The following is a 16,753-nucleotide window of genomic DNA, read 5'->3' on the forward strand; positions in this document are numbered from 1 at the left end:
ATTTACTACTTTGTTCTCTACAATCTACTGGAATACACCGTTTGAAGGTAGACATGCAGTAACACAATACACAAGCATGAATGGGGCGTTAAACAATTGCATATCCTTCCTCAATTCAGAAGAATTGATCACAACAGAGTTTCATTGAATCATTGACAGCGTCAACCAGCGCAACAGAGAATACAACCCGAGCGTATCTAGGAGAAACAAAACATAAGCCTCCCCTTTATCCGTGGCGCCGGACTAACATGACCCTTCAAAGCAATTTCCATATTGCCTGAGTCGTTTGTGGAGACAGAGTGTTTACCCGCGCATGGCGTGGTCATTGTCGTCATCACCACCACCCTCATACTCCTCATCGTCCTCATCATCATCATCCTCACCGATCTTGTTCTGCTCAGCAATCTCGGCGTAGTTGATAATCTTGCCTCGTGTGCGGCGGCCGCCCTCAATGATGTTGCTTGGGTTGATGGGCTCGAGGTTGTTGTCCATGTCCTCATCCTCCTCTGTCATTGAGTCAGTAAAAAAGGGACTTGGTTTAGGGCCATAGCAATTCGCGTAATGTCACTGCTCCTAGTAAAGGCACATGCGTAGGGCAATGGCACTTGCAGATGAAGTGGCTTGGAGGTGAGGGGGCGCGTACCGTGCTGCTCCTATAGACGCGCAAAGTCAGTACATGATTGAATCATTCGATTTAGGGAAATCAATGGCGCAAACTTACAACTTCAGGCTCGCTCTCTGAGGAGCTATCCTCGTCCATGCTCATCTCGTTGGTAGGGTCAGTGGACTTGCCCTTGCCCTTGTCCTGAACGGCGGGGTCGTTGAATGTAGTCATTTTTGGGATTCGGAATGTGGTGTTAAGAACAAATGTGTGGGTTTTATGGGTTGGGATTGGAGAAGGGAGGGGGGAGGATTTAAAAGAGACGGTCTGCGAAGTAAGGTAGCTCTCCAACCAAAACAACAAGCAACGGCAAGGGAGGCGAGATCCCGTGATATGATTCGTTCAACTTGGTGGGGACCCCGTGACAGGCCGTGCCCTGAGGCATCCACTGGGATTTGTCTAAGGTTTGGTCACGGATTCACGGACTGATTCTCATCTCACGGGTTTTGGCCCCAAGCTCACTAGTCATGGCTGAGGGTTTTGAGTTTGGTTGATTCCTTCTTTCTAACCCTGAGTCAAAGCAAAGTATCGTGCAACTGGTTGCTTGTTATTTACCTCACCAGTTTGGCATCGAGATGTGCTTGCCCGCTCTGAAAAATAAGAAAATAAGCAACAAGTTTAGGTCAAATCCTGCATCAAACGTTAAAAAAACCACATAATTGTACCACTTCCATAATTCAAAATGGTGCCAATATGCCCAGTACATCATGATGTCCCCCAATGATGGCGGATGTGTTACCTGTACTGATAGTTCCATAGAAGGTAGCAAGGCCAGCAAAAAAAGTCCAACGTTCCAAAGACCAACTCGCCATTTGGGGAAGAAACTGTTTAATATAAATAGAGTGGGCGGCACGGCAGCTCCGATGCGAAAGCTCCAAGGCAGGGGTGAATTTCGGCTTCAGCGAACACTCTCTTGAGACCGAGGACTGCATACAACATACCCCTAGTGTTACCTGAGTGAAATATTTGGCTGCTCTACATAGAGTGGCTAGAACCGGCTGAGGTATGAACGAAATAGCCGTAAACCAGCGCATCAAACGACCCGATCTGAACCCAACAATTGGAAATCGAGTAAAACCAACTGAACGGAATAACATAGAACGTACTGCAAGCAAGAGCCACGAACACGGTGACGATTTGGATGAATGGATTTGCGGACACAATAATGGTTACGATGATGACAATTACTGTCAGAAAAAGAGCGATGTACCACCGCCGTGGTATCTCCTTGTATTGTCTCTGAATGATATTGAGGTGGTCCTAATACTGGTGGTGAATCCCGTTTTCCGATGACGATCTAGCGGCCTTGTGAGTTTCAATAAGATTTATTCTTTAGACTGTCCATTATTTGAACATGGCCAAAGGTCGCCATCCAAGTGATTGCTGCTGGTAAACTGGCCTAGCTAAACCGGGTCGCCCTTACATCGTGTAGCCCCATGTAGATTGGAAAGTTATGCGGATATGCTGTCCCGTTCAAGTGGTAGTCAGGGGTCATAACTTTTAGTGTTGGAGATCAGCGTAGGAGTGTCCCACCCAGACAATCGCCCACATGAAGGAAATCGCGACGGCCGGATTCATACTTGGTGCACTCCAGAGTTCCGCTAATACAATTGGGGTATAGGTCAGGTTGAATATTGCCCTGGCAGAGGCAAAGCAGCGATATCAGGATTATTGTGGCTCTCTTGCTCAATGGTGGCTGTGTCAGCCTGTACTTAGTTTTGTCCTCGTCAGATGGGACGATCTTGATGGCCTTTGATTCAGAAAGCTCCACTTGGTTGCTCGTAACATCGATAGAAGCAGGGTCCTCTCATGGAGCCTGATGCCATTCTAATGATCCCAGGAGAGGCATGTTGGGCAAAGGAATAAATCAGTTCCGAAGAGGTAAGCATCAGCAAAACTAAGAATGTGTATGGATTAGGAAGAAGGAACTGGGGTAAAAGCAACAATCCTTTGTTTAAGATTAGAATAGGTAAAGCTGAAGACCAATGCGACCTTTCCATACCAATCAAGTATTCAACCACGGAAGCATTCCAGGGTTTGTCCAACCCATTGAATATATGGAAGAACGAGGGCTTACATTTCGAAGTGATCCTCAGATATGATTTACATTTACTTAGAGCAGAATGAGAAAAGCATATCGACCTCGGCGCTTTTCCCAAACCTGATTTTAAGCAATGAACAGATGACAAATGAAATAAATTCCATGTAGATTACTGGATAGTAGTGGCGTAGACGATCTATCAGATGTCATGAATCATGCAATATGGACACCTTAGCCTTCAGGTGTCAAAGGTCTGGAATTTTCCATTTTCTAGCTTCTAGCTTCTAGCTTCTAGCTTCCTTTTCTGCCTGAGGTGTCGATGGAAACCCAAAGTTGAATTGTTGTGATCTCTGACTCAATTGTGGATTCACATGAATTCATCATGACGCCTTTGATATGTGACAATACAGATACCACAATACTCCACTTAAATGTTTTGTGAGAAGCTGTGACGTACCTTCTTCATACCGGAAAGAAAAGGCAAAACTGAAACTTGAGCACAGACAAAGCTCACGATTACATCATACTTTCTGCCCCGCCATCGAAAAAAAGAAAAAAACTTATACTTCCATGACAACATTGATAGGCGTCCAATATGCAGGAATTGAAGCCTAAAGAATGGTTAGGAAGATACTTGTAACTGGTAGAACAAAGCTAGAATCCACTGGGCCCATCTGGAACCCGCCAGGTAAGTGGAATTGGTTGCTGGGGCATAGAAAGAAGGGGATGGAAACTTATGGAAATCGATCGAAACATCTCTGCTAGAAGCTTCTGAGCAATTCACCGCTCACTATATAGCAGGATTTCGCTGCTCTCAGTCTCTTTCTTTTTTTTTTTTCTTATCACAAACTTAAATACCCCCCTTTTAATCCTCCCACTTCTTCTTCTGTACACTACCCCGAGTCACTTCCACGAATTTCCTTTACGACTCATACACACACATTCACAATGGCCCCCGCTGTCGGTATCGATTTGGGTACCACCTACTCCTGTGTGGGTGTGTTCCGTGATGACCGCATTGAAATCATTGCCAACGACCAGGGTAACCGCACCACTCCCTCCTTCGTTGCCTTCACCGACACCGAGCGTCTCATCGGTGATGCCGCCAAGAACCAAGTTGCTATGAACCCCCACAACACCGTTTTCGATGCCAAGCGTCTCATCGGTCGTCGTTTTGCCGACGCCGAGGTTCAGGCTGATATGAAGCACTGGCCCTTCAAGATCGTCGAGAAGGCCACCAAGCCCGTCATTGAGATCGAGTTCAAGGGTGAGGCCAAGCAGTTCACCCCCGAGGAGGTCTCCTCCATGATCCTCACCAAGATGCGTGAGACCGCTGAGGCTTACCTCGGTGGTACCGTTAACAACGCTGTCATCACTGTCCCTGCCTACTTCAACGACTCTCAGCGTCAGGCCACTAAGGACGCCGGTCTCATTGCCGGTCTTAACGTCCTCCGTATCATCAACGAGCCCACCGCTGCTGCCATTGCCTACGGTCTTGACAAGAAGCAGGAGGGTGAGCGCAACGTCCTCATCTTCGATCTTGGCGGTGGTACCTTCGATGTGTCTCTCCTGACCATTGAGGAGGGTATTTTCGAGGTCAAGTCCACTGCTGGTGACACTCACCTTGGTGGTGAGGACTTCGACAACCGTCTCGTCAACCACTTCGTCAACGAGTTCAAGCGCAAGCACAAGAAGGACCTGACCACCAACGCCCGTGCTCTCCGTCGTCTCCGCACTGCTTGCGAGCGTGCCAAGCGTACCCTCTCTTCCGCTGCCCAGACCTCCATCGAGATCGACTCTCTCTTCGAGGGTATTGACTTCTACACCTCCATCACCCGTGCCCGCTTCGAGGAGCTGTGCCAGGACCTCTTCCGCTCCACCATGGAGCCCGTTGAGCGTGTCATCCGTGACGCCAAGATCGACAAGTCCTCCGTCCACGAGATCGTTCTCGTCGGTGGTTCCACTCGTATCCCCAAGATCCAGAAGCTTGTCTCCGACTTCTTCAACAAGGAACCCAACAAGTCCATCAACCCCGATGAGGCCGTTGCCTACGGTGCCGCCGTCCAGGCCGCTATTCTGTCTGGTGACACTTCCTCCAAGTCCACCAACGAGATCCTGCTGCTCGATGTTGCCCCTCTGTCCCTCGGTATTGAGACCGCTGGTGGTGTCATGACCGCCCTGATTAAGCGCAACACCACCATCCCCACCAAGAAGTCCGAGACCTTCTCCACCTACTCCGACAACCAGCCCGGTGTCCTGATCCAGGTCTTCGAGGGTGAGCGTGCTCGCACCAAGGACAACAACCTGCTCGGCAAGTTCGAGCTGACTGGTATCCCCCCTGCTCCCCGTGGTGTTCCCCAGATTGAGGTCACCTTTGACCTTGACGCCAACGGAATCATGAACGTCTCCGCTGTTGAGAAGGGTACCGGCAAGTCTCACCAGATCACCATCACCAACGACAAAGGTCGTCTGTCCAAGGAGGAGATCGAGCGCATGCTCTCTGAGGCCGAGAAGTACAAGGCCGAGGATGAGGCCGAGGCTGGACGTATCCAGGCCAAGAACGGTCTTGAGTCCTACGCCTACTCCCTCAAGAACACCCTGTCCGAGGGCAAGCTCCAGATCTCTGAGGAGGACAAGAAGACCGTCGAGGACAAGATCTCCGAGGTCATCAGCTGGCTCGACAGCAACCAGACTGCTGAGAAGGACGAGTACGAGTCCCAGCAGAAGGAGCTTGAGGGCGTTGCCAACCCCATCATCTCCGCTGCCTACGGTGGTGCTGCCGGTGCCCCCGGTGCCGGTGGTGCCCGCCAGCCCGATGATGTTGAGGAGAAGCCCGAGGAGCTTGACTAAGCGTATCGTTCTAGTCTCTTAACTTCATGATGCTTTCTTCTTGGCTTCATTTTCTTATTTCCTTTTATTCTTTTACGACCTTATGGGATATCGAGTTTTCCTTTTTGCGAATGATTGCATAGATACATAGTTATCTCTGCTGGGAAAAGAAAAGTCCTAGCGAATTCAAAATTTTTAATTAAATCACTTTCCTGTAGTCGTTAGTTGTACTTCTTCGCTTTCTGAGTTATTTGTTCAAGCTCGAGCTTCAAGCGCTCATGATCAATTGATTATTTCCCTGTCTGCTTTATTATAAATTTTAGCTTGTTTTAAAGAAATCGATTTTGCAAACTAACACGATAGTTGCGATTGGTAGATAAATCCTAGCAATTTGGAGTATTTACTTTCAACTGGGATTTTGTATATAATACATAAAATAATACGACTGATTAAATACATTAGTGCTACAATCGATGTAATCAATCACAGAAAGCTCACCGAATCATAATATACATGGAAGCATAGTCCATTCCAGATAGCAATCATAAACCCCAACTCCCAGACCCATCATATGCGAAATGGATAGTGGGCAGTATGTGTGCAGTGTCTCCATTCAAACACCAAGATTCATAATCAGAGCAGATCTCTCGCAGAGTGCCTTTATAGATCCTGGTAGTCGCCATTCCACCACCGCTGCAACCGTTGCTGTCCGAGCTGCACGACAGTTCCGTATCCGATTTCTGAAGCTCTTGAGGGGTTCTGTTCGATCTGGTCGCGGCGAATTCGGGACATGACAGCGGCAACGCCCATTGTAAGGGCGAAGATGGGGTCGCCGACTCTGTTATCAAGAAAGGAACGGTGAGTAGAACTCGACAAACGGGGTTCGCAGGCTATTGGATTGTGGAACATTGATTGTAACGTGGGTGTGATCACTTACCGAGAGAGGAGGTAGGCAGGCATGGTAAGATTCTGGTCTGATGCGTGGGATTGAGGTGGAGCTGGATGAAGCATCGGGGAAACGTTCGGAGACTCGATGAGATCACGTGATTTTATCCAGATCGGAGATCCATTAGACAACATTTGACAGTCAATGTCCATTAGTTACGAAGGTGAGAGATTCAGGCGGAACCGAAATAAGCTCTTTCGTTTTTTCTTCTTTGACTATCGCTCTAAACCCAATCGGAAGAAAATAAATCATGTAGTATATGAGGGTGAAAAATACACAAGTCCCTAGAAGAGCCGAGAAAGCCCGAAAGACCGGAAAAGAAAAGAAAAGAGAAGATATTCCGAGAAGGGGGGATTTGTCGAAGAACGCCAGGGCTATAAACAAACTCCTTATGTATCTGACCACTATACAACCTGACCAAAAGCAGGAATCAAAGTCTGTGCCAGCCAGAAGCTGAAAACCAACTTGGGACCAGTCATCAGCAGCTTGGGGGTCAAGCCCTTGAACAGACTCAGGTACCCCTCGTTCTTGAGCATGTTTGACACAATGCGGAATCCAGACTCGGGGTTGTCGAAGTTGCGGTTCTGGATACGGGTCTTGATGACATCGAGGGGAGCCGAGACGACCAGCGAGGCGCTGGCACCGGCCACGGAGGCGACGAAGTTCTGGCCCCAAGTAGCCTTGTTGTAGTCGGTCAGACCGTAAATGTATTCCTTGGCGAAAGCAGATCCACCGAAGAGCTAGTATGTGTCAGCGAGTGTATCCTTCTCTCAGGGTGGGAGTCACTTACGGCGAAAGAACCAGGGGCGTTACGGGCGGCAGTCCAGCCGGCACCCCGGTAAAGACCCATACCCTCATCGGAAATAATCTTGAAGAGACCACGGCCACGGAAGGACTCGGGGTTTGTCTGACGCTTAATCTTCAGGACGTCCAGAGGAAGCAGGACGATCTCTCCAATACCGACCAAACTAGTCCAAAAGATCAGCAACTATCGTTGATTGAGTTGAGTAACTCGGGCAGGGTATCTCACCTGCCAGCAGTGGCATGCATAATGGCCTTTCCGTTGCCCTTTCCGAAGGCATTGTCGAACTCGTTACCGTAGTGCTTAGCCAAGTAGTCACGAGCGAACGGCTGACCACCGTACTTGTAGATACGCTGGAGAACCTGTTGTCGAGATAATCAGTCCACTGTTAGACCAATCCAGGGGTTTTTTCAAATCTCCCAAGAATCACCAACCTTGTAACCCGCGGCGTAGCCCAAACCGGGGAAGAGCGAGGTAAATTTGCGACCAGCGGAGGCATCGGCATATTCCTTGAAGACAACCTTCTTAAACTCGTTGGCGGTGGTGATCTAAGCGATAATTGGATTAGCAATGGTCATGGCGCAAGACGTTCTGCGATTTGGAGTCTCGTCTTACCCGAGTCTGGTTGCTCATCAATCGCTTCGCGGTGGTGTCGACCTAAAGAATGTCAGTATTGAAATTGAATTCAATTGCGAAGTAAATTGGCCGTACAGGGTGGAAGACAGCCAACTCGGCGATACCAGCAGAGCCTACGGACAAGTCAGCATTGGGGGATCTCGTAAATGACAGGCTTTCGTACCGGAACCAAGGACGCGAGCGAGGGTAGACTCCTTCTTGACATCCTGAGAGGCGGCGCCAGCACCGTGAGCGAGAGCGGGAGACATTTTGCAGGAAATTTTGGGGGGTTGAGAGATACCGGGCAAATGCGTCAGGAACATGTGCCTGTAAATTTTATCTGAGCACGAGTTGGCGCTAATCCCAATTAGGGTCCGGAGTCGGAGCCAACGGGTCGAACCGTTTTCTTACTTTAGATCCATCACATATAACACTAACAATCTAACAATCTAACAGCAGAATAATTCTCTTCACCGACTCTTCACTTTATGATCAAATTGTTCTATATCTATATATCTCACAATGCCGATGTGTTTTGACTTCCTCTTTCAACTTATCGGAAACGTCCATCAAGGAAGCATCAAGTAATGATTTCGATTTGATTTCATTGTTAAAAAGGCTAGCAATGGGCAAGTGCCTAGCAAGAAATTGAAAGCAGAAAAGAAAAAAAAAACAAGATGTGCATAACACCACATGAACGCCGCATGTCCGTAAAAAGAAAAAAAAAGAAATCCCCAAAGTTGAACGATTTCCACCTGCTTATATCATGCGTAGCTCTTGGCTTTTGAATCTGTTACATTTCGGATTGGAAAGTCAAGATCTTGCAGGATAGTAGATGACAGCCATTGTACGTCAACCTCTAAAAGTCACCGAAGGTGTTCTCGCCGGAGTATCTGGGTACACATCAGGTCAGAATATTATCAAGAAAATGTCGGGAAGGAAGATAGCATACGTGATGTACAAGAAACCATCCTCATCCTTGTGTTCTTCATAGATACTGCTCATCAAAGCGGCGGTGGGCGGAAGGACCTCATCCACGAAGATGAAGATCGCCTTCTCTGGGGAAAGCTTAATGCGCTTACGGATCACGTAGACGAACTGTCCCACTGTGAGATCGGCAGGTACAAGATACTTTTTCTTGTCGATGGTAGCGATATCCGATTTCTCGACCTTCTCGCAGATAACCTAAGGTTGGACTTGTTAGTTGAAGAAGCGGTGAGGAGAAGGGGGTGTGGCAAGGAGATGGCCGGTAAAGCCGGTATCTTGATGAAACCCAGCGAAAACTTGGGGAAATAACTCACTGGGATGCGATCGGTGTACTTCTGGCGGATGCGCTCGGCCTCAGCCTTCCGCTTCTCAAAGGGGTGCTCGTCCTTGAACTTGGACCGCATAGTTGATAAGGCTGATAAGCCAAGCGGGGTCTAGGTGGAGCGAAAAGAGGTATATTCCAACGAGGGAACAAAGTGGTGATAGAAGCAGTATGATGACACGGAGATGGGAAAGGTGTTGAAGGGACCAAGAGAGATGGAGGAGAGAGGGGTGAGGATGACAAAAGGCAACTGGGGGGGGGGGATTCCCCGCTGACGTTAGTTAGCAGTATCACGGGGGCGGTGAGGCGGTGAGGCATGCGTCACTGTACAGTCACGGGGATAAGGTCACTTGCAAAGGAAATTCACATTTTACTGGACTTTTATTACTTTTCCAAAGATTAATCAATATTCTAATTTCCTTTGGCAAACCATACCTAAAAACAAATGTTAGTCACGTTGGCCATTGCTAGACCCTCGGTACACTTACGGCAAAATGCGGGTTCTCCACTGATAAGCATTTACATCAGCAGCTATAGTATATACTGGATTTTAAGCTAGTCACTTACCTTACAAAGCAAAGATTGGTAGAGGATCATGTTATATAGAAGAATATTTCAGCCAAACTGAACTCACATATAATGTTGTATGACTTTCTTGTAGCCAGAGCCTCTTTTCCCCAATACCTGAAATCCCCAACAATGGGTTTAGCGTCTCCACTTGTGATCCACCAAATGACTACTCCTTGGTCTAGGCTACTTTGGAACAGGATGCATCAATTTTGTGCTCTTATTACTTTCAACTTTGAGTCATCTGTATATGTAGCCTATAAGCCACGGCTTTATACATATCACTTTCTAATATATCAGGTTATCTTTCGGGGATGAACGAATCTACTAGTAATCATAGAGAGCTCAACAGTAAATCCTCTAAGTCTCTAGGCTGCAGAGCTAGAGAATTTACTAGTACCTTGGTGGGTAGTACTAGGTAGTATTATTGACAATACAACATACGAAGCACGTATTCATTCCATCGATGGTATAACACGCCACAGACATCTTCTCAGGCATACCACTTGAGTGCCCACTTGAACAGGCCTTTTAATTGTTAGTTTATATTAGAAATATTAGAAAGAAGTATATATTCCATTCATTTATTATTGAAAAGGATCTAGACACGACTTATCCATGCAGAATAACTCTGTGCAGAACAGAGCCAACCAATCACGGATCGCATCTCATCGATTATCTCATCCATGCAAACCATGCAAACTCATCATTGGTCGTGGCATGATGTCGAGACCTGCCTTTTCCTGAAATGATCAGACGTTTGGGGGACCGAATCACTTCTGTTGACAATTAAACTCAAAAGCTCTTTCTCTGGACAGCTGCTGCATCAGTGCGCCTGAGCTTTAACATCTTGAACCTCTCACGTACGCTCCCTACGATCTCCGTCGCGAAAATGGCCTCGCGGTCATTCATGCCTCTGCGGAGGACATTCACCCAGTTCTCGGCGCGAAACGCTCGTGCTCCCAGTCGCAACACTGGAAGGTCAATCCGCGGTTATACCTCGGGACAGGATCCCAAGCCGCCACAGCAATTCACCGTTTGGCGTCCTTACCTACGGCTCGCCATTGGTGTGCCTTTTATTGGCGCACTCATATACTCCATGGTAGGAAGCTTCAACAGTAGTTGGGCAATGGCATGGGCTAATATGTATAATACAGGCCACCGGAGAAATAACCGAGCTTGACTCCCCGTCTATTGTCGAGCTGGACGAGGCCTTGAAGCACTCATCCCCCATCACCGAGTCTTCGCCCATGCGCCTACGAATGGAGAAGCTCATCAAGGACCACCAGCAGAAAATTGTCGAGGAATTGAGCAAAATTGATGGCGTGGAATTCAAGCAAGATGTTTGGACGCGCCCCAATGGTGGCGGTGGTATTTCATGCGTGCTACAGGATGGAAATGTCTTTGAGAAGGCGGGCGTGAATGTCTCGATTGTCTATGGTGAATTACCCCGGCCCGCTGTTGAGAAGATGCGTGCCGATCACAAGTCCTTCGTTGGTGCCGATGTGGAATCGCTCAGCTTCTTCGCTGCCGGCCTGTCACTTGTCTTGCACCCGCACAACCCCATGGCTCCTACTGTGCATCTGAACTATCGTTACTTCGAGACTTCGGACCCGAAGAATCCTATCAGCGGTGACAAGAACTGGTGGTTCGGCGGGGGCACTGATCTGACTCCGACCTACCTCTTCCCGGAGGATGCCCAGCACTTCCACAAGACCATCAAGGATGCCTGTGATCGCCATGATGCGACCTACTACCCCAAATTCAAGGCATGGTGTGACAAGTACTTCTACATTCCCCACCGTGGCGAGTGCCGTGGTGTCGGCGGTATCTTCTTCGATGACCTTGATGCCAACTTCCTCCAATCTTCTTCCAGCTCGTCTTCCAACCCACAGGAGACCCTATTTTCCTTCGTCTCGGACGGTCTGGCTTCTTTCCTCCCATCCTATGTGCCCATCATTGAACGTCGAAAGGACATGTCTTATACCCCATCCCAGAAACAATGGCAGCAGCTCCGCCGTGGTCGCTATGTTGAATTCAACCTGATCTATGACCGTGGAACAAGCTTCGGTTTGCGAACTCCCAACGCCCGTGTGGAAAGTATCCTCATGAGTCTCCCACGCACCGCCAGCTGGGCCTACATGGATCCAGTCTCGGGCACAAGGACCGAAAATATGCATGTTGATGAAGAGGAGCTGGGTGAGGATAAGGCCAGTGAAAAAGAGATCATGGATGTCTTGAGACACCCCCGGCAGTGGGCATGAGTGGCGCCACCTCTTAATTCGGGTGCCATTGCATATCATCGGGTCATACTCGTTGATGTATCATTGTGTTATACTATGTATTGTCTTATTACTTAAGAGGCACACGCCGCCTCTTTTCATGTACATTACTTCACCATCTGTGCAAAAATTCTCAGATTTGAATCTCATTTTTCATCATGAGACACTTTGCCCTATAGGCTAAAAATTTCTATCACATCCAGGTTTAAAACCACCTATTCGCACATGATACAGAGAGGAGAAGAAATTGTAGTCAATGTGTAACATGAACAGGCTTCTAAAAGATCAGTACCAAATACAGATAAACTGTGATCCAGCTCCCTCGGCAGGGATCAGCCACAGAAAGGAAAGGAAAATTAATGAGCGCCAATATATGTGAAGGAAGAGAAAATAGCAATCTATATGCCAGGAAAGCATATCATACAACTGAAAGGTATGAAAGAGGGTCTAAGGGGATATAAAAGAAACCCTCTAATGAACGCAACAGAGAAAAGAAATTGACTTGACTGATATATGCACCCAAAAAGACCTATTGGCCAGCAACCACACTTCTTTGCTTAGCCAGCCAGCCTCGTGGGTCCGTCATACTTGCCCCTTGTCGATAGCGTGAGATGGTCATGTTGTTATTCTGCCATCGGCTTTGGAGATGGTACCAGGCCGAGCTCACAAGGCTGAGCTCTCTGGCTTGATCATCAATGATTTTTTGGAGTTCAATCTACAGGGGTCAAACATGGTTAGAATGATGTAATATGCTGGGAAGGGGGAAGCTCGGAGGAACTAACTTCACGTTCTCTGGGGATGCCATCGTCCAGATTCTCTTCATAGTTTTTCATGCTTTCTCGAAGTGACTTGATGAGTTCGTTCTGCTGCTGGATATACTATACCCAAATATAGGTTAGCATGGCATGTCTCCAAGATCAGGATATAAACTGACCTCCGCACGCTGAGCGAGACGCTCAATATTTTTCTCCAATACTCCGGCACACTGTTTTAGCAGCTCGAAGCTTGATTTCTGAGGAATTTCACCACCCTCGCTGTTATGGATCTCGAATTCACCTAACAGCATTTGCATCTCATTCATGACCTCCTGGTCTTCCACGCTAATTTCGTTTTGCTTATTATCGAGCATCTTGCGTAGCTCCTCTCGTTCAGCGCAGACTTCACGGACCAAGGTTTGGCTAGCATCCACTTCCGCTTCTAGATGGTGTATATTCTGGGTGAGATTACCCCAGTCGCCGCGAAGCTTGGCTAACTCGGCAGAGTTATGCTCTTCAAGTGCACGTAACATGTCTGCTTTCTCCATGTCGATCAAACGGACTTGGCTATTGTTAGTGGTATACCCAAATATGAAAGTGACCATAACGTACTTTGGGTCTGTGCGCCAGACAGGTCCTTTTTGGTGTTTTCCAGACTATCCTGGATCTCGGCAAGTCTTTTCAATGTGCCGGTATATGTTTCATACAATTTCCAGTATTCATCGCTTCGTGTGTTGTTAGCGATAATTTGAGAACGGAATATTGGGCCAATATACCTTTGCGTGGAGTTAGAGCGGGCGAGTTGCACAGATGTGTGAAAGTTCTCGGAAAAGGCCTCTGTATGCGATCCCGGCTGACGGGTGTTAGCGACACGATTGCCTATGCATGAGCATAGGAAGCATGGAACTTACAGCAGACGGTGCCTTCACTGATTCTACGTCTCGCTTCAAATCGTCATTGTCGGATTTACTGTGGTTTGTTAGCCGGGAAAAACCCACAGAAGAGAGGTACATACATCTGAGAGTCCTTTAGGCTCATGGATTCGAAGTCTTTGGACAGTGTGCCTTGCATCTTGGGTGTCTCAGAACCTGGCGAAGGACTGCCGGGTAGGCCCTCCAACTCTCGAAGGCGTTCTCGCAGTTCACTGATCAAGGCATCGTCTCTCTCATGTTGTTCATCGGCACTTTCAAGTCGTTCAGTGAGCGCGTGGTTGTTGAATTCAAGCTGCTTTTTGAGATTTTGGATCTCATTGCACTCCTGCTCAATGCGGGGAAGGAGTTTGCGGTATTCCTCCAGCTCCACATCATGCTCTGAGGTCCAACGTTGCTGCGAGTCGGACTCCTTCAGCTGTTGCTGGAGATCTTTGATCTGGTTCTTAAGGGTCTGATTCTCCTTCTCAAAGTCCTGGCTCGCTTGGAGCTTCTGGCGGTATTTCTCAGCTGCATTCGCCTTGCGTGCCAACTGATCTCTGTCTGTGCGAAGCTCATCATAATCATCTTGTAACTTTTGATATCTTTGATTCTTGACCTTCAAGGATTCGACGGTCATGCGGAGACTATCAACTTCATCTTGGGCGGCGGTGAGCTTGGCCTCTTGAGATGCGATGAGATCATCCTGTTGTCGAGTCTTGCTCTCCAATGCCTTGGCATTAAACCCCAAATCGCCCTTCCCCGACTTCAAGGTTACCAAACGATCCTCGGTGGAAGCCAGTCGATTTTGAAGGGTATCATTGTTCTCCTGTAAGCGTGCCAATCGATTGTGTAGGTCCTCCAGTGCCTTCTCCAATTCCTTTTTCTCGTGTGATAGACGATCATTCTCCGCAAGCACTTTCCCGACCCGCTCCTCGAATTGCAGCTCCAGATCTACCGGGTGATCTCGCTTCGCCAGATCCTCGCGGAGTTCGTCTGCCGCATGCATAGGCTCATACTGGCCATTGTGTGCCTCCTCAATGATATCCTTGAGACCCTCCTGGGTGGAAGTGGTCAATCCCTGGAGCGTCTGCACATATGTCTCCGCGTTGGGTGAGCTGATGGCTGCGATCAACAGGAGTTTCAGCAGCTTATTTGTTTCTTTGGAAGAAGCTTTCTCCGCGATGGCTTCGAGGTCTGGGGAAGGGTCGAGGCCGGATGGCAGCGAGTCGTCATTCTGGTGTCGGATATAGCTCAATAGAAGCTTGTGGACATGTTTTAAATTCTGCCATTTGACCACCCAGTGGTTTTCGGGGTTGCGCTCGGGGATCTCGTCGAGGAAGTATTGTGGATCGATATCTTGGAGGATCTCCCATAGGATTATTCCGTCAGTCAATTCCTCCGGGCCGCGAAGTGTTTTGCCCAGGGAGAAGCTGTTGATCCATTCCAACAGAACCTTGGTCACGTTGTGTTCCACAGACATGTCGAATGAGGGCACTCAAATCGCTTAAAGGAACGAATGTAGCATTTGTAATCCCCTTGGACCAGAAGGGGAGTTGGGAGGAGAGTTGCGGATCCACGCGAGCGCGTTCGGGGGGCCACGAAGAGCGCCGAGTCACTAGCGGGGGTGATCGTCCCCCCAATTTTAGCTTGATCTTCTACTGTAGCAATCCATACATAGACAATCAAATACATTCTATCATAAAAATAAATAAAGACCAGTAATATTATAAAATCAATTCAACACCGAGCTTCCCCTCAATCAATGACTTGCAAGCATGATAGAGAAATACTCCGAGGACACCAAATACACCAAATCCATTAGATCAATATTAACCGCGAAACCACAAATATAAATAAATGACTGCGCCTGGGAATTTCCTGAATAGTATCATGGGTTGTTATGGCCCTCAACCAACGTTCATCATATCTTGTTGAAGTGCCACCTGATGCTCAAAGAATTCCATCCAATCCCGAGAGGATTGGAAGTTTAGAACTCATGCTCCTGACCCACAAATTCTCCGTTCGCGGATACCACCTTGTCCTCCTCGATCACCGGTTTATATTCGGTAGACTCCGTGGAGAGAGTCTGGAGGGCATTTACAGGAGCCTCTGCGGCGAACCCACTGGAAAGACTATGTTAGAGACAAGACGAGATGAAAGATGAAATGGATGTAAGCATACTTGATCAAGGTATATTCGTGAGTGATAATGCCACCCTGTAAATCCAAGATCGGCAGGGTTAGTTTTCGCCATGTATATGCCGGAATATAAGATGACAGCTTACCGAGGCTACCACTGAATCCTTTGCATTCGTAATGACACTTGAAGGTGTTCCCTTTGGGAAGGTGATGATAACGGACTTGAGTGACTTAGCGGCCAGCGCCAAAGGGAGCAGAGCCATGAAGGCGACAAAAAGGAGCTTCATGTTAGTTTAGTTGAAATGGTTACGCGGCAAACAATGGTTGAAATCGAGTACAAATGGATTTAGAAGTGAAGGGGAAATGCGTCATGTTAAAGTCACATGACCACCGGCGAACCAAACCTTCGGTCGAATCCCTTTTTGTCCTTCTCCTCACAACCTCCACTTTCCCCCCTTCTCAGCGTTGCATTCCATCTTTTCTATTCTAATAAACTTGTTGGACTTGGGTGGTTTCTTCTGTGGTTGATCTTTATCCTTGCCCATCGGCGTTGCATCTCCTATCGATTGATCTTTTTGACAAGGAAATCAAGTCACGGGAAAAGGTCTAGATTTGGAGTATCTGTTGTTGATTCAAGTCTGCAAGATAGCTAGAAGCATTTTACAAGTTCCGACTTTTCTCTCCATCTCGTGTTGGTCCCGGCAATTTCACTTCGTGGATCACCCGGTCTAGGAAGGACAAATTCTGTTGATAGTGACACCTGGCCCATTACAAGCCCAAAGAAATCCAAAAGCAAGGGAAAAACCAAAATTGAGGAAGAGGATTGGAGAACCAAAAGAGGAGGAAAACAAAGGGCAGAAAAAAACAAAGACAGCTTGAAGCAAGACGAAACAGCAT

General features: G+C 47.8%; 8 protein-coding genes across 8 annotated transcripts; 2 read left to right on the forward strand and 6 right to left on the reverse strand.

Annotated features, from left to right (window-relative positions):
• Nucleotides 1-303: 303 nt before the first annotated feature.
• On the reverse strand, nt 304-835 carry N7520_005085 (histone H2A.Z-specific chaperone CHZ1; the record flags this gene model as incomplete). The annotated part of the gene is made up of 3 exons (XM_057139019.1): nt 304-506; nt 569-653; nt 722-835. 3 exons carry the CDS (start codon nt 833-835, stop codon nt 304-306), a joined length of 402 nt encoding a protein of 133 aa, XP_056997226.1.
• Nucleotides 836-3,650: 2,815 nt separating this feature from the next.
• Nucleotides 3,651-5,552, forward strand: hsp70 (molecular chaperone Hsp70; the record flags this gene model as incomplete). Its single annotated transcript, XM_057139020.1, has 1 exon — nt 3,651-5,552. The coding sequence occupies one exon, from the start codon at nt 3,651-3,653 to the stop codon at nt 5,550-5,552; it is 1,902 nt and encodes a 633-aa protein (XP_056997227.1).
• A 639-nt stretch (nt 5,553-6,191) lies between these two features.
• On the reverse strand, nt 6,192-6,491 carry N7520_005087 (uncharacterized protein; the record flags this gene model as incomplete). The annotated part of the gene is made up of 2 exons (XM_057139021.1): nt 6,192-6,369; nt 6,469-6,491. The coding sequence occupies 2 exons, from the start codon at nt 6,489-6,491 to the stop codon at nt 6,192-6,194; spliced, it is 201 nt and encodes a 66-aa protein (XP_056997228.1).
• A 390-nt stretch (nt 6,492-6,881) lies between these two features.
• Nucleotides 6,882-8,163, reverse strand: N7520_005088 (putative mitochondrial GTP/GDP transporter Ggc1; the record flags this gene model as incomplete). The annotated part of the gene is made up of 7 exons (XM_057139022.1): nt 6,882-7,217; nt 7,268-7,445; nt 7,508-7,641; nt 7,714-7,827; nt 7,895-7,936; nt 7,991-8,028; nt 8,079-8,163. The coding sequence occupies 7 exons, from the start codon at nt 8,161-8,163 to the stop codon at nt 6,882-6,884; spliced, it is 927 nt and encodes a 308-aa protein (XP_056997229.1).
• Nucleotides 8,164-8,753: 590 nt separating this feature from the next.
• N7520_005089 (autophagy-related protein 8) lies at nt 8,754-9,285 on the reverse strand (the record flags this gene model as incomplete). Its single annotated transcript, XM_057139023.1, has 3 exons — nt 8,754-8,787; nt 8,847-9,079; nt 9,196-9,285. The coding sequence occupies 3 exons, from the start codon at nt 9,283-9,285 to the stop codon at nt 8,754-8,756; spliced, it is 357 nt and encodes a 118-aa protein (XP_056997230.1).
• Nucleotides 9,286-10,662: 1,377 nt separating this feature from the next.
• hem13 (coproporphyrinogen oxidase) lies at nt 10,663-12,034 on the forward strand (the record flags this gene model as incomplete). The annotated part of the gene is made up of 2 exons (XM_057139024.1): nt 10,663-10,872; nt 10,928-12,034. The coding sequence occupies 2 exons, from the start codon at nt 10,663-10,665 to the stop codon at nt 12,032-12,034; spliced, it is 1,317 nt and encodes a 438-aa protein (XP_056997231.1).
• Nucleotides 12,035-12,581: 547 nt separating this feature from the next.
• On the reverse strand, nt 12,582-15,198 carry N7520_005091 (putative microtubule binding protein HOOK3; the record flags this gene model as incomplete). The annotated part of the gene is made up of 6 exons (XM_057139025.1): nt 12,582-12,767; nt 12,835-12,930; nt 12,987-13,369; nt 13,420-13,660; nt 13,719-13,776; nt 13,823-15,198. 6 exons carry the CDS (start codon nt 15,196-15,198, stop codon nt 12,582-12,584), a joined length of 2,340 nt encoding a protein of 779 aa, XP_056997232.1.
• Nucleotides 15,199-15,705: 507 nt separating this feature from the next.
• On the reverse strand, nt 15,706-16,143 carry N7520_005092 (uncharacterized protein; the record flags this gene model as incomplete). Its single annotated transcript, XM_057139026.1, has 3 exons — nt 15,706-15,841; nt 15,900-15,934; nt 16,003-16,143. 3 exons carry the CDS (start codon nt 16,141-16,143, stop codon nt 15,706-15,708), a joined length of 312 nt encoding a protein of 103 aa, XP_056997233.1.
• Nucleotides 16,144-16,753: the final 610 nt, after the last annotated feature.

The sequence above is a fragment of the Penicillium odoratum genome (genome assembly GCF_028828045.1).
Source record: "Penicillium odoratum strain IBT 22623 chromosome Unknown utg000004l_segment0_segment0, whole genome shotgun sequence".
Taxonomy (NCBI): Eukaryota; Fungi; Ascomycota; class Eurotiomycetes; order Eurotiales; family Aspergillaceae; genus Penicillium; species Penicillium odoratum.